We start from the raw sequence: 14,355 nt of genomic DNA on the forward strand, positions 1-14,355 counted from the left end.
GATATTTTGATTATTCCAGATAAAGCATGACGTGTGTTTTCTCTGCTTGACTTTTCCCACTGTTAATCTGAGTCATGACACTTTTGTTGAGATGTGATGTGAAACCAGTTGAAAACACACTACTCCATGTTCTAATTTAAGGTGTTCTAATCTCGTATTGACTAATCATCAGTTTGTAAGTGTTTTTAAAATGGTAGCTGCTTACAAAGTGACCAGTTGGCGGTGAGGCTGCAGTGGGAGCGCAGAGTGAGTGAGCTAGCAAGATTTGGAAAGGACACTGAGTGGTGTGGAGTGGTAGGTGCAGGATCCAAATGCGTCATCCACTCTCCTCTCTGTGAAAGGGATCATTTCCGTCCCCTCCACTTTACCCCCTCCAGCTGTGCCTTTCTGCTCTGTCTGTCTCTCTCTCTCTCTTGCTTTCTCTCCATGTTTCTCATCTCTTCGTTAATCTCTGTTTTTCACCACCTCTTCCCCTACCACAGACTTCTAATCTCTCTCTTCTCTCTCTCTCTCTCTCTCTCTCTCTCTCTCTCTCTCTCTCTCTCTCTCTCTCGCACACACACACACACACACACACACACACACACACACACACAACGCTCTCTCTCTCTCTCTCTCTCTCTCTCTCTCTCTCTCTCTCTCTCTCTCTCTCTCTCTCTGTCTCTCCCTCCCTCCGAGGCAATTACCGGCTGGTGTGGGATGTGGGAAAGCACCCGTCCGGAGGCCAATTACAGCCCAGGCCAGTCAGACAGGCATGTCATCCCTGCTCCTAGCACTGGGCTTACAGCTGCAGGGTACATGCAACATACACACACACACACACACTTTGCAAAAAGATAAACCCTTACACATACTATATGCAAGCATACTGAGACCAGAATGTTAAGCAACATCCACAGAAGCATTAGACTTTAACATTTAATCCAAATACTTCAAGAAAGAACACAAAAAGTCACAAAAAAATTACAAATTGAAATAACAGTAATTCTAAAAGCAGTCAGAAATGTGAATAAATATGAATAGCTTCATAGTTTGACAGATATATTTTCTAAACAAAAAATATATATACTGTATGTACTACCAAGTGCAAGTAGCAAAACTGCATTCAGGTTTCATAAGGAGATAACCATCTGCTGATTTGGACACACGTGGGGCCAGTTTCCCAGACGCAGATTAACTCTAAACCTAGACTTTTCAATGGTGACTCACCATTGGCAGTGGTATTGAGTCCAAGACTAGGCGTAATCCATGTCTAGGAAACTGGTTCCTAATGTTTTGACTGATTTATATGTCTCTTATTGATGTAGTTGGTCATTTCTCCATTGGTCTTCATAAGACAATAGCAACAGACAAGATGTGCTACATCTAGAATTATCTTCAGCTTTCCTGTCCATGGCATGAACTAAAGACCTCTCCTATGCATTAACAGTCACTATTTTCTTTCAGATCCATTGGTGTGCAGAGCCAAAACAAGGCGAATTGTATCAATATCCATTTATATATGGACTACATACTATGTAGAGTGATCTGGAGTCCTGCTTGTTCTCACACTACAAATGGTCCTGCCATTATAGCTGTGCTCTGTAACATGACACCCCACTGGTTTCCCAGCTATTGGAACATAAATGGAGACTAGTCAATATTCTGTGGCCCTGTCTACACCCAGGTGTCTAGTTTCTGTGGTCAGCTGCAGTCTTTTTCCACTGGATGGCCTGCAGTGGCTTGTTCATGTATTCAGATGCAGACAGTTGTGCTTCAGCTCTCTCGTCCTCATCAATGAGATGCTGCATGTAGCAGGAAGTTCCTAGTAAGATATGGCCAGTAGCTTGCATGCTGAAGAGCGTCCATCTTAAGGCCTCCCTGGCAATGGAGAGACAAAAACATACATAATTAATGAGCAGTTGGTAAACCCATCCATTAATGTAGTCAATGGAAACATCACGAATGCCACATTCGCCAATGCTTTTTTTGTTATCTAAAGCTAAAGATCCTGCCGATCACATTTCTGCCACAAAAACATTAAATGACATTTTTTTACACAAGCCTCACTTGTCTACATATCTATAACACTGCCTAAAATATTCATATGTTCAAGGCACCAGTGTTTATTGTATCAAAATGCATAACAGAACTTGAGATGAGGCCTAGTATCTCAGCATGCATATAAAGATAAGTCATAAAATATTACAGCAGTCTTGTCTGATGACAAGAGAATGTCTTCTCACCTCAGCATCCTCTTAGCATGGTAGCACTGCAAGTCGTATGACATGGAGTACATCCCATAAAGGGTCATTTGCACATTCAGGCAGCCAATGAATTCTTTGGGGTGGTTTTTGTAAAAGTCGAGGGTCAGTTTGGCCAGATCCTTCCTATGCTTTTTCTTGCGGTCCCCAATCTGACTCTCAGCCAGACTGCTCTGTGTAGACACAAGCAAAATGACGGTGCGTTTTCATTTTTAGTTCAGACGTCTACTGGATATTCCACAGTCAAAAGGAATTCTGTGTTTGAAGGAGATTGAAAATTATTTTTCTCAACACACTGACTGATGTGCACCATGATAGAAAAGCGCCCCAGGCACATTTTGGACTGAAACTCCATCACTGGAGATTCATGCTGGCGTGTGAGTGTGTGTGTCTATGTGTGTGTGTTTAACTTCTGTTGCTAACTGTCACAATGTGATAGATGAACACAAAAACAGGTCAAATCTGCCCCTGACATTCTCTCCCTCCTCTCCATTTGACAGCTTCTTAGTTTAGTGTCCCAAAAGTTTATTTAACCCTTATTAAGCCCATGTTTTGTGAGCTGTGTGCATGGGTGGACTCCAGACTTTATAACGATAAGGTTAAGGATAGGATTATTTACAGACATGATGATCATAACAAACAGCGGGACTACTGCTTTACCCTTTATAACTACAGTGGTGTCACTGCTATTATTAATCTTAGTCTTTACTCTCTATAACAGCTATACCCTGTATGTGGTTCAATTCTTGTGTCTCTGAATGAGTGTAGTGAATGTTTAAGGTCAGTGGTTGTTTGTCAACCAATCAAAAAGAAACAGAGATTCTCTGTTTACTCACTAAATTGGTCCTTTCATATCTATTATTTATTCCTTGTATTTCCGAAAGTGTCTGATTTGGTGTTAAGTAAATTTTTGATAAAATAAATGGCCTGTTATATCTGTTGATATTTACATTCACTCACATGATGCCATATCTGTGGAGCCAATCAATTGTCTCTGTAAATAATTAATTAAAATATAAAAATAATACAAATATTTGCCTTTTGTGACTGGATCATATACACAGATCTGCCATAATATGAATATCATTGGTGAATTTAAAGGTGATATATTAGGCAGCAAGTGAACACCCTTGAAGGTAATGTGCTGATGGCTAGACGAACAGCAGGCAGTGGTTCAAGAAAGGATAACTGCAGAAAAGGCGTCATGGTCTTGGGAATCTAAGGCTCAGTGATGCAGTCCATTGAGGCCCCAACTCACAACTCATAGAGTCTTGGTGCCAGATACCACAAGATACCTTCAGATGTCTTGTAAAGTCCATGATTCGAATGGTCAGATCTGTTGACTCAAGGGTGTGCCAACTCAATTTTAGGCAGGTGGTGCTAATGTTATTGTTGACTGTTGTCAATACTTTGTAACAAAAAAAAAAAAAAAAAAATATATATATATATATATATATATATATATATATATATATATTATTATTTATTTATTTATTTATTTATTTATTTTTTTTTAATCCTGTGAAACTGGCTTAGGGTTACCAATTAATGCATTCAAAGTGATGGCCGATGGTAAATGGCAGACAAGAGAGAGAGGAGGAAATGGCATATGCTAATATGCGATCACAGCATGGAGGGGGAACAAAATAAACACGCAGGCTAATGGTATTCAGGTACCTGAAAATCATTACAGACATAATTAAGTGCGTATGTAAATTACTCACTTTGGACAAACACCATTCAAAGCCGAAGAGCTGCCTAAATGCTGCTCTTATTAAAGAGCATTGGCCAGACCAGGGCAGAGGAAATGAAGTCGGCAGAGGGAGCCTTTGTTGCCGCTGGGCCTGTGGCTCTGCTATTTTTCAGTAGTGCGACAAACCACAGTGAATTCTCAAAATAATTACTCTGTCTTTGTGCTCCTAGAATCCATCATCACCAGCTATGAAAACTTAAGGGAACACCTCAGCTGAAGACTTTGGAAAAACTCTTGTTTTTCTTTCATGTCTGATATGGCATCATAGCATTATGAGGTTGTGTTGATGTGCTGTCCATCAGAAGATGTTTATGACATGCTGTCCATCAATGGGTATGAGTCACGTAATGAATGTGTTATACACACTATGCTGTGAATCATCAAAGTTCTGTTTCTCTAGGCAACATCTGAAATAAAGTATTTCTGAAGTTTGCATCTAAAAGTTACGGCTCGTACCTGCAGAGGCATCCACTTCTGTCCTTTCTCCAGGACCATAAGCACAGTGCTGTCCTTCAGAGTCTGGAAGAAGTCCTCTGTGTCCACTCCAGTCCCATCCTCGTCAAGCACCAGACCGGCCACGCAGGACACGTGGAAGGCATCCATTGTCTGTGGGTCAAAGGACAAATCAGTCTCCAGTCAGTGAAATTAGTTTTGGGATCATTTCCCTGGTATTGAGGTCACACAATCAATGTAAAAGATGCCCTGTGTGTCATGACAGTGTTCTAAATGTTTTTTACAGAATTCTTTACACATATAATCTTTTCTAAATGAACATACTGACAGCTGCAGTAACATCATGGGTTGTGCTATTGTTTTGTATGTGCAGACCCTTGAAGAAAAATGGTTTGTGATTAAAATGTGTCAAATGGCTGCACATGAACAAATTACTGTTGCTGTCTATTTCCTTTGATTTTTACTTATTTAATACAGTTTCAATCTGGCATTTGTTCTTTACATTGTATCAGTGTCTCATGATGAATGGATTATTTGAAATAAAATCTTTTTACCTTGACTTCCATTGACAGTTAAGAGGGTTGTAGCAAGACGTGCTGATGTAACACCATTTATTCACCTTTTATTTAATGTGTCATGTGGGTGCACATGATTAAAATGTGTTACATCAATAAATTACTTTTTTGTAGTTGACTCATTTTGGCAAGAACTGTGTTGATGTAACACCTTTTTATCCGTTTGCAAATGCTTGACCCGTTTTTTAGCAAGGTAAAGGGTAAGCTCTGTAAACCTGAGATTACTCATCTCGATATCAGTCTTAGTTCACAGAACAAATGTTTCATGATTAAATTGTGTCAAGTGGTTGCACACATAGCTGGACTGGAAAATAATCAATCACAGTGACTCCACTGTGACTCCAGCACCAGTACCACCACCACTAATACAGCTAGAAAGTAAAGAATTCTAATTAAAGTGAACACTCAAGCCTGCTGTGATAGTTACAGACAGTTGACGCTTATAACAATATGAAATACGCAATTATAAGCTACCTAATTAATTTTTTAATTTACCAGTAAGTGCCAGTATGGTACAGAACATTAATATTAAACTCCCCACCTGCAATAATTCCACTCCAGGAATGTGTGTTTACTGTATCACTGTGTGTGTTTGCTGACTAGTGTGTATGTGTGTGTTCACTGCACCAATAAGTTAAAGGCAGAGGCCAACTTCTATCTGCACACAGACTGTAAATATTTGTCCACCACCTGCCATATGTTAATCACGTAAATTCTAAGCACCATTGTCTCAGTGTAGGACCAGAATATGCCACTGAATCAGATAAATCAAGATATATGTAGGCCTAGTTGTGAGGTGAAAAGAAAAGAAAATCACTGAATTTGATCCAGTTCGGAGGAGGGTTTTAATGTGACAGCTGTGAGGCAGAATGTAGATCCTAAAGACTGTTCAATAAATGTCACAGTGATATAGTCTTATTAATCCCTTGATTGAATCCAAAATGTGCTTTTATCCCTTTTATATTAGGTAATATTAGACAATTTAGTACTTCACTTAATTACAGTCTAGGATACAATGATAATGTTCTGGCTTCATTCTTGAACACATTCATCTTGACAAGTAATTTGACCTGAATCCAATGGATGTTATGTCATAAAATGTAAAACAAAAGCTAAGATGTCAGTGTGAATACTTTCGTAGTGATTTTCATTTGACAAGTGTGATCAGGAGTGTCAAAGTGCCGCATGTAAATCACAGATGACTCAGAGCGAGGCCGGTATTGAACTCCGTACATTATCCACTCCTATTCTTCCTATCCCTCTTCGTCTCTGTCTCAGTGCCTCTCTACATCTGAGTCATTCATTCTTTCTCTCCTTTATTCTTTTCCTCTCTCTCTCTCTCTGACTCACTTTATGATTTTGAGAGGCTGTCAGGAAAGAACTGTTCACGTGATTTCTTACTCAAATGTCCTCTCTTTTTCACCACGCTCCCCCCATTCTCCCTCACCTTGTTCAGTAAGTCTCTCAGTCCATCTGCCATGATGCCTTTCTTTATAGAGCGGTCCGAGTTAGTGACCCGGAATGGTCTGGGCCGTGGGCTGAAACTTGGGAGGACAGAAGTACTGGCTGAGACACACCTTTGGGATATTCTGTACACACACAGAAATGTTGGCTTTAATAAAGCTGCTCACTTGTGTCCCCAAATAACTATGGTGATGAACAGTGGATTTACTGTAAAGATGTTGGCAAGACACTCACTCTGAGAGAGAGGAAGGCGTGAACAGATTGAGAGACTTCTTGGCGTAGTCCATCCTATTCAACCAGTACAATCTGAGGTTGGAAAAAACAACAAAACTAAAATAGCGAAGACAATAAAAATGGAATGAAAGGCAAACCAAAAATGTTGAAGCAGAAGTATGAATTGGTGAGAAAGACAAGGCAATATCTTCAATTGCCAGCAAAGGGAACAGTCGCAATTCATGTATGACTCAAGATCTAAGCAGTGAAATAAGTAGTGTAAAGGTGAAAAAGATAAGCTTCAATATTCTGTTAATCATTGACTAAGAACATACTGTAACTGTATAGAACACTAAGTGCAGCCTGATCTCAAGAAAATAGGTTACTTATTATTTTGCTTATCTCAAAGAAGTGAGATCTTTAATAAGTGAGGTCTTAAATAAGTGCGTTCTTTAGTTTCCTGGACCTACAGTATCAACCTAAAACAATATTTATGTATTAATGTAAGGAACAATGTAAAAGAAAAATATTTTGTAAATATAAAAGTACAAAGAATATATATTATCTAAGTGTGTATTTATTCTCAAATCCCCAGAACCCCATCAGACCTCATTTTTCAGAATCTTTAAAAATAAAGGTTCCTAAATGGTTATTGGCTTGGATGTGCAGTTCCAGGAAGACTATTTAATATAGTTAAAATGAATCTATTACTAAAATTAATCTAAAAATCTCTTGTCATTCATAATCTCTCAAAATGAAGGTTTCTAAATGGTTCTTTGGTTAAATGTGCAGTTCTAGAACAAACTCCTCAATGTATATAGATCCTTGCCCAAATGTTGAGGTTCTTTAATCTTAAACACTATCATATATAACCTCTAATAGTCGTAAATTGTTCTAATACTTTATCATTATGCTGATACTCTTTTACTTTTATGGATTAAAGAAAGTCAGCACACAGTAAAGGTTAAATACATAATATAATATAATATAATATTAAATATTACATATTTTGCCTAGAACTGTGAGTGTGATATGTTAGATTTGATAGGGTGTAGAAAGCATTCTACTACATTAAAGCACCCTTGTCTGAACCCAATCATTTCTTTAGTAAAAACAATTCCAGCAAGCCACATTACCAGCCCAAACACAGGAATATGTAACAGACTAATAACTGGATTATTCAAAATCCAATAAGACTATTTGAATTTCCTGCGGAGAACATACCCTACCTTGATTCAACTCCTCTGTTCTTTGCTCTTCGGTATCACTCCTCTGAGTTTTCGCTACTGTGTTAGGTCAGTCAGATCACTGTGTTGCTGAAATGTCACTGTATTCTGTGTGGCTGGCCTCTTTCTAGTCTTGTGGTGTCCTTGCGTCACTCATTCTTTCACCTTTGGCCCAGTCTGACAGCAGGGAGGACTTCAGTCTACAGCTGTGTTGAGCAAGTCAGCTTGGCAGCCTCCCAGACTCTTTGCAGAACCATTGCACCTCCTCATATATGGGCCTTTTCTAAAGCATCACATGCATTCAGCAATTGTTCATTTCTTCTGGTTAATGATCTGTTTTAAAGAATATCTACATTTATGATATGTTATGATATAATTATAACTATTATTATGATTATGATTATAATACAATAACTGATATTAGGATATATTTACAAGCTTCTTCTTAAGAAAGGTAACATTATCATACATCATATCAAATAAAAATAACAGGTTTATAGGAAAAGCACCTAATTTATATGGGAACTTTAAAGAATGGTATACAGTCTTTAAACTTGCTAATCTCAACTACGAGATCCTCTTACAAAAAGGGCGAACCACTGAAAAATTAGGCAACCAAAAGTGGTTCTTCTGTCAAGTGTTTGGGAACTTTCTGATGACTCTTTTTAAGAAATCTCTTTTTAATACAATAATAGTGGTGAATGGAACAATAATAGTAATTCTCATCTTAATAAATGGATAAAATAATTACAGATAATTTTATGTACATATATAACATACTCCCTAACATTAAAAGCCCTGATATGTGAAGTGAAGGAGGCCTGTCCTCACACTTTACAGGACTTAAAGGATCTGCTGCTAAAGTCTTGCCTCAGAAAGTCAGAGCTATTTTGATGGTATGAGGGAGACATTCACAATTTTAATGTTATGGCTGATTAGTGAACACTACATAAATGATTTCTCAAAAAGAGAAATCATCCTAAATCTAATATTAGCTGTTTTTAGATAGTTTTAAGAATATTACATGGATGTTTTGCTTATTTCTAAATGTAATTTTTTAAAGACATTGTTTTATTCTATTGGCAGATAACATTGTGTGTCTCCAGTATTTTGAAGCAAATGTGTTTACCTTATGTCTTGGAACAAATTATATTATTTGCTAAAAGACAAAGACATCTATATAAAATGACTCCTATATGTTTTCCCATTCCACGCTACCATTTTGCCATCATTTTGGCATTGGACACCTTAAAAAATAGTAACTGCTACAGCTTGTTTTTTAACATTATTCTTAGTGACTTGCCCTCTTTTACTCATAACACTCATTTGGATGTAATACAATTTTATAAGGTACAAAACTTATTTTGGTTAAAGCAATAACTCTGGCCTAGATAGAGTACGACCTGTACACAGCGTGAAGGTCAAAGAAGTGTAGAATCTTCACCCAGTTTATCAACAAATGATGTGAAGGTGGAAGTCCAGTCATGACATCATAAACCATAGGTCATCATTCCTTATTTCCTTATTTTCTTACACCGTGTCTCTTATCTGGTGAAGTGACCTCACTGTCTTTGTCATCTGACTGTGACTCCAAGGGCGTGGTCTTCTATTTCAGCTCCATTTCAACACAAAGCCAGTTAGCAGAGCTTGCACATTTATCTTTACCAAATCACTGAAACAGAAGAAGAAAAAGACATTTGCAAATCGATGTTAGGCTCTTATGAAACACGACCTTCAGTGTTAGTGGGTAAACTATAAATACAGCTTGTATTAAACATGCAGTGTAGCTGATTTTCAGACAGGCTGAAGACGGGAGCAACAAGCTCTGATGACTGACAGATCAGATTAATCTGCTGAGTGACGGATAGAAAAAAAGAGCGTTTGGTTTTGAGGCACTGGGGAGCATGCTATTATCCCAGTGAAGGGGATAAGAACCACATCATCCTCTCCTCATCTCTCAGATGACCTCTTGAGTCAGGGCCAATCCAAGAGGAGATCTGGGAGCCTCAGGCAATACTTTGGCCTAGTAGAGGGTCTCTTTCTCAAGATGTTCTCTAATGCCAAGCCATTTCACACAGTCTTTGACCCTGGAGATTTTTCAAAAAGTCACACACTTGCTCTTGTAATACTGTGTTCATGGTATTGACTGTCTTATGGGCTGTGTTGGGCTGTTATTCTAAAGCACATACTACACTTAACCTGAAATACAGCCGCTTACTGTCCATGTCCTAATGTTTATTTAGTACTTAATGGATACCAATACAACATGATTGGGCACATTCCAAAATTATGGAGTGAGGAATGGAAGTATGGATGCTGAAAGGGGTCACTAAAGATTAGAGGGGCAGTTAAACACTAACCAAATGTTATTACAGGCAATAGAAGGCTTTTAATGAGGCCTTCACGTGAAGGCTGGAAGATTAAGAACTGTTATTCTGGAAGAATTGCTAGAAAAGCAATGTAGGGAAATCTGGTATCCAAAGACAGCAAAAGCAAGCACACACACACAGAGGTGTTTGTATGTGCTCTCTTTTCTCTTCACACACACGCCTACACCTGTTGGGCTATGTTTGTTGAGCATGGCAGAGTAATAATGAGTATATTTGCAGGGATTAAAGGAGGAGATGGTGCAGAAGGGTGGGATAAAAGCCTAAGTGCATTAAGATGACAGTGCCCTGCTGTTATTGTTTCTCTTGTATCTCTCTCTCTCTCTATTAGTCTCTCTACATATCTCTTTCTCTTTCCTCTCTCTTACACAACACCACATTACCAAACATTGAAAACCAACATTCAAACCACCATAAAACACCTGAGGTGTATTTCAGAAATAGTCACCCATCAAACACAAATACCCTCCTGATGAACTCAAGTGCCATTCCTAAAGAAAAGGGGGTTGGAACCAGTCAAGCCATGAAAAAACTATCTGGCAAAAAAGAGGCCCAATCAGATCAAATGAAGCATGCTAAGCACTAGGCTGCCATAATGCAGTCATAGACGTCAGCACACAAACATCAGGGAGACTTATCCTGACGTCCCCTCTGTCTGTTCTCTTTTTTTCCATCTCATTCTACTCCTAGGAAGGGCTGGGGGTGTTACGCTGCTGATATCGACTGACAACACCAAAGTCAAGTGCTGACTGGCCGTGGGTCAGAAATGATTTCAGATAGCATCTGTCATGTTTGCTGCCTTCTGCAGCAAGACAGGGACCACCTGCTTAAGCTGAAGTGGAGCTAATGCCGCCGTGTGGAGAGAGAAGTACCTCAGATCCTCCACACACAAATCAAGTCTGTTTACGTGACGAGTTATGGCTCGAGCTCAGAGATAACAAATGTCTCAACTACATTTCTTCAACACAGCTTTAACCTAAATAAAATAGCCATGGGAAATTACACAGCTGTGTCTAAGAATCTAAGATTAAAGACTAAGATTAAAAGACATATTGGGATACAAGTTTGTCCTGCTTTTGTTGGAGTAACTGTCTGTACTGTCCAGAGAAGGGTTTCTACTAGATTTTGGAGCATTGCTTTGATGTTGGATGATCAACACCCCAATTTATCCCAAAAGTATTCGATAGAGCACTGCTCCACATTTGAGTGCTGCAGGGCTTTTCACCCCTTTAAGGGATAAGGGAGACTTTATTGTCATTCGCATGGAATGGATTGTGATCTTAAGGTCCCAGCTACATCCAAAGAGCAATTATTGAAAAAATAAATATTAATATAAAAAGGGTAGACATAAATGGGAAAGTGGAAAAAGTAGAGAAATGTAAAAAAAAAAAAAAAGGTAGCAGCAATATGATCAGAATATATGAAGGAGTATAGCAGTATGGAATGAATAGGTAGCGGTAACATAAAGTGTCCAAGTATAGATAAAGTGTCTAAGTGTCCTCGAAAAAAGTCAGTGCAGTGTGTTTGGCTAGGTGGAGTTTAAGAGTCTTACAGCTTCTGGAATGAAGCTGTTTCTCAGTCTGTTCGTTTTACACTTAATGCTCTGCAGCCTCCTACCTTAGGGGAGCGGGAAAAAAGTGAGTGTGCTGGGTGAGTGGGGTCCTTCATGATGCAGGTGGCCCTCTTCCTGCATCTGGAGGTGTAGATGTCTGTGGTGGTGAGGAGGCTGACTCTGGCAGCCTTAACCACCCTCTGCAGAGCTTTCCTGTCTGCAGCAGAGCAGCTTTCGTGCCACACATTGATGCTGGAGCACAAGACGCTCTCCACCACAAACCTGTAGAAGGAGAGGCCTGAGGAACTAGAGTCATTGATGTGTCTTCCTGACCAGACTGGAAGTGTTGTTGCCCCAGGTGCTCACCCAAGTGCCTGTAGCTGGAAACCACTTCCACCACAGATCCACTTTAGCCTACGTCTGCAAAGGGTGCATGAAAAGGGGTGTCCACAAATATTTGTAGTGTATCAAAAATCTTGAATGTTAATTGTTATTGTTTTGAGTATTTACCTTTTTGTATAATTAAATTTGTATTATGCTCATAAGAAATTCACCCATCCACAAAATAGTTGGCTCTTTAGCTTTTTCTTTGGCATATATTTAGTGCTAACTCAAAGATTTTAGGGATCATTTTGATCTTTAGTATAACTTGGTATCATAACTGCATTACTCATCCGTAATTGCCAGTACATGGTTCCACTGACCATCAGCATTAAGGAACATCCCCTTTGGCACAGCAAAACCTCATGATTGGCTGGTTTGTTGTGACGCCACATGAGAGAGAAAGGCTGCAAGGCTGGAATTGGAAGTGCACAGGACCATTGTGTCCCCGCCATACTGTCGAGATACATGAATAAACTGGAGCCCAAAGGCAACATGACTCATCTGTATTTATTCATACACAGTATGTCTTCAAGCTTCAGAATACCTGGTCACATAATGTTTTTCCCCAAATCAAGGTATTTATAGAGGGTTTGTTTCACCTTTGCTGCAGTCACAGCATCTATTGTTCTGGAAAGACTATACACTAGATGTTAGAACACTGCTGTGAGAATTTGATTGCATTCAGTCACAAGAGCATTAGTGAGGTCAGGTGCTGATGATGGATGATTAGTTATGGATCACAACTGCACTTCAGCTCATCCTAAAGCTATTAGATAGAGCTTCATGACTCCTGAGACTGGAGTAACAGTGTTTCTGGCTCAGGGGCTTTATACATCTTTAGTTGATGCTTGGCATTGGGTGTGGTGAACATAGACTCATGTGAAGCTGCTCCAGCATCCCATTGAATTTTCCAGTTCTACAATGTGATGTAGATAAGCTGTGTGTGTGCCAGCAATGAGTTTGATGTTAGTGAGTGAACAGCTGACTTTATGGATTAGAAGGAGTGTCTGAATACTGTTAATAGGATTTGGAAGTTTTAAAAAAGGTAGTTTGAGTGTATTGATACCCAAAAGAAAGAATGTAATTGGCACCATGCTCCAACTACTTGTCTTCCTTCCACACATACATACTTAGACACACATTTATATTCCTGGTATTTTTATTTTTTCATTTTATAATTTAATACTATAAATGATAATTATTCATCTGCCAATTCACTCCTTCTACCACACACATATTGGTCTATAAATACCTTCTCATCTTCATGGTGAGGTTCCAAAGATGTTTGTATTAGTGTGGTTATAAATGCTGTTGTGAAAAAAGTATTTTTAAGTGAAAACAAAAAAAACATTCTTCCTTTGGGAACAACAGTGTTAGAACTTGTTTTCCTATCATCATTTCAGATATTTGGTCTATACAAGCAGCTAAACACATGGTTACACACACGCCTTTATTTATTTATCTTTGCTTTATAATTCTTTATTCCATTCTATCTGTGGACTAACGCGAGTTCCTTTAATTAATGGTGATCTTTGTCAGTGCCATACAGATCATAGCACTGGGGACAATTTCCGCCCCGCCATTGTCCTCTTCTCCGTCACACACCACCACACAACCATCTTACAGTCTTAGCAACGCATGACCTCTGTTATTAAAAAGTGTTACGTCATTTGGCCAATCTGACACAAACTGAGTCCAGTTATCAGAATTTATTATACAAGCATTCACACAGAACCAAACGGGTAGAATAGCAGAGACCAGCACTTCTGCTGGGGTTTTTGACTACACGTTAGGGTATGCTGACAAACAATTTCTTAAAAAATATATTTAATATCATACATTGTTGGAGTTAAGTAGGATTCATAGTGGTCAGGTTAAAAATAGGCTAAGAAAAAAAAACAAAGAACCTTTTTGTCATAGTATTCTAAATTTATTATTTATCGGTGGCATGTCACAGATGGCTCCCTTTTAGACCTACAGTGCAGTATTTGAATATTTATATACAATAATAATAACTTACACAGCACAGTTTTTAATGTTATAAACTAGACACCAAATGGTATTATTAGATGATTTATTCTATATCTCAAGGATATCAGGAACAA

General features: G+C 38.7%; 1 protein-coding gene across 1 annotated transcript; it reads right to left on the reverse strand.

Annotated features, from left to right (window-relative positions):
* Nucleotides 1–904: 904 nt before the first annotated feature.
* On the reverse strand, nt 905–8,148 carry cidec (cell death inducing DFFA like effector c). The gene is made up of 6 exons (XM_072684583.1): nt 7,931–8,148; nt 6,723–6,794; nt 6,472–6,613; nt 4,453–4,602; nt 2,226–2,416; nt 905–1,860 (listed from the first exon to the last, which is right to left on the reverse strand). The coding sequence occupies exons 2-6, from the start codon at nt 6,773–6,775 to the stop codon at nt 1,671–1,673; spliced, it is 726 nt and encodes a 241-aa protein (XP_072540684.1). The 5' UTR covers nt 6,776–6,794; nt 7,931–8,148; the 3' UTR covers nt 905–1,670.
* Between the last annotated feature and the right edge of the window lie 6,207 nt (nt 8,149–14,355).

This window comes from Salminus brasiliensis, chromosome 7 (assembly GCF_030463535.1).
Source record: "Salminus brasiliensis chromosome 7, fSalBra1.hap2, whole genome shotgun sequence".
NCBI lineage: Eukaryota > Metazoa > Chordata > Actinopteri > Characiformes > Bryconidae > Salminus > Salminus brasiliensis.

Coding starts and splice junctions, on each gene's coding strand:
- cidec (XM_072684583.1), bottom strand. CDS start 6,775: ATGGACTACGCCAAGAAGTCTCTCAATCTGTTCACGCCTTCCTCTCTC. Junction 6,614..6,722: donor ACGCCTTCCTCTCTCTCAGA/GTGAGTGTCTTG, acceptor GTGTGTGTACAG/AATATCCCAAAGGTGTGTCT. Junction 1,861..2,225: donor CATGCTAAGAGGATGCTGAG/GTGAGAAGACAT, acceptor CTCCATTGCCAG/GGAGGCCTTAAGATGGACGC.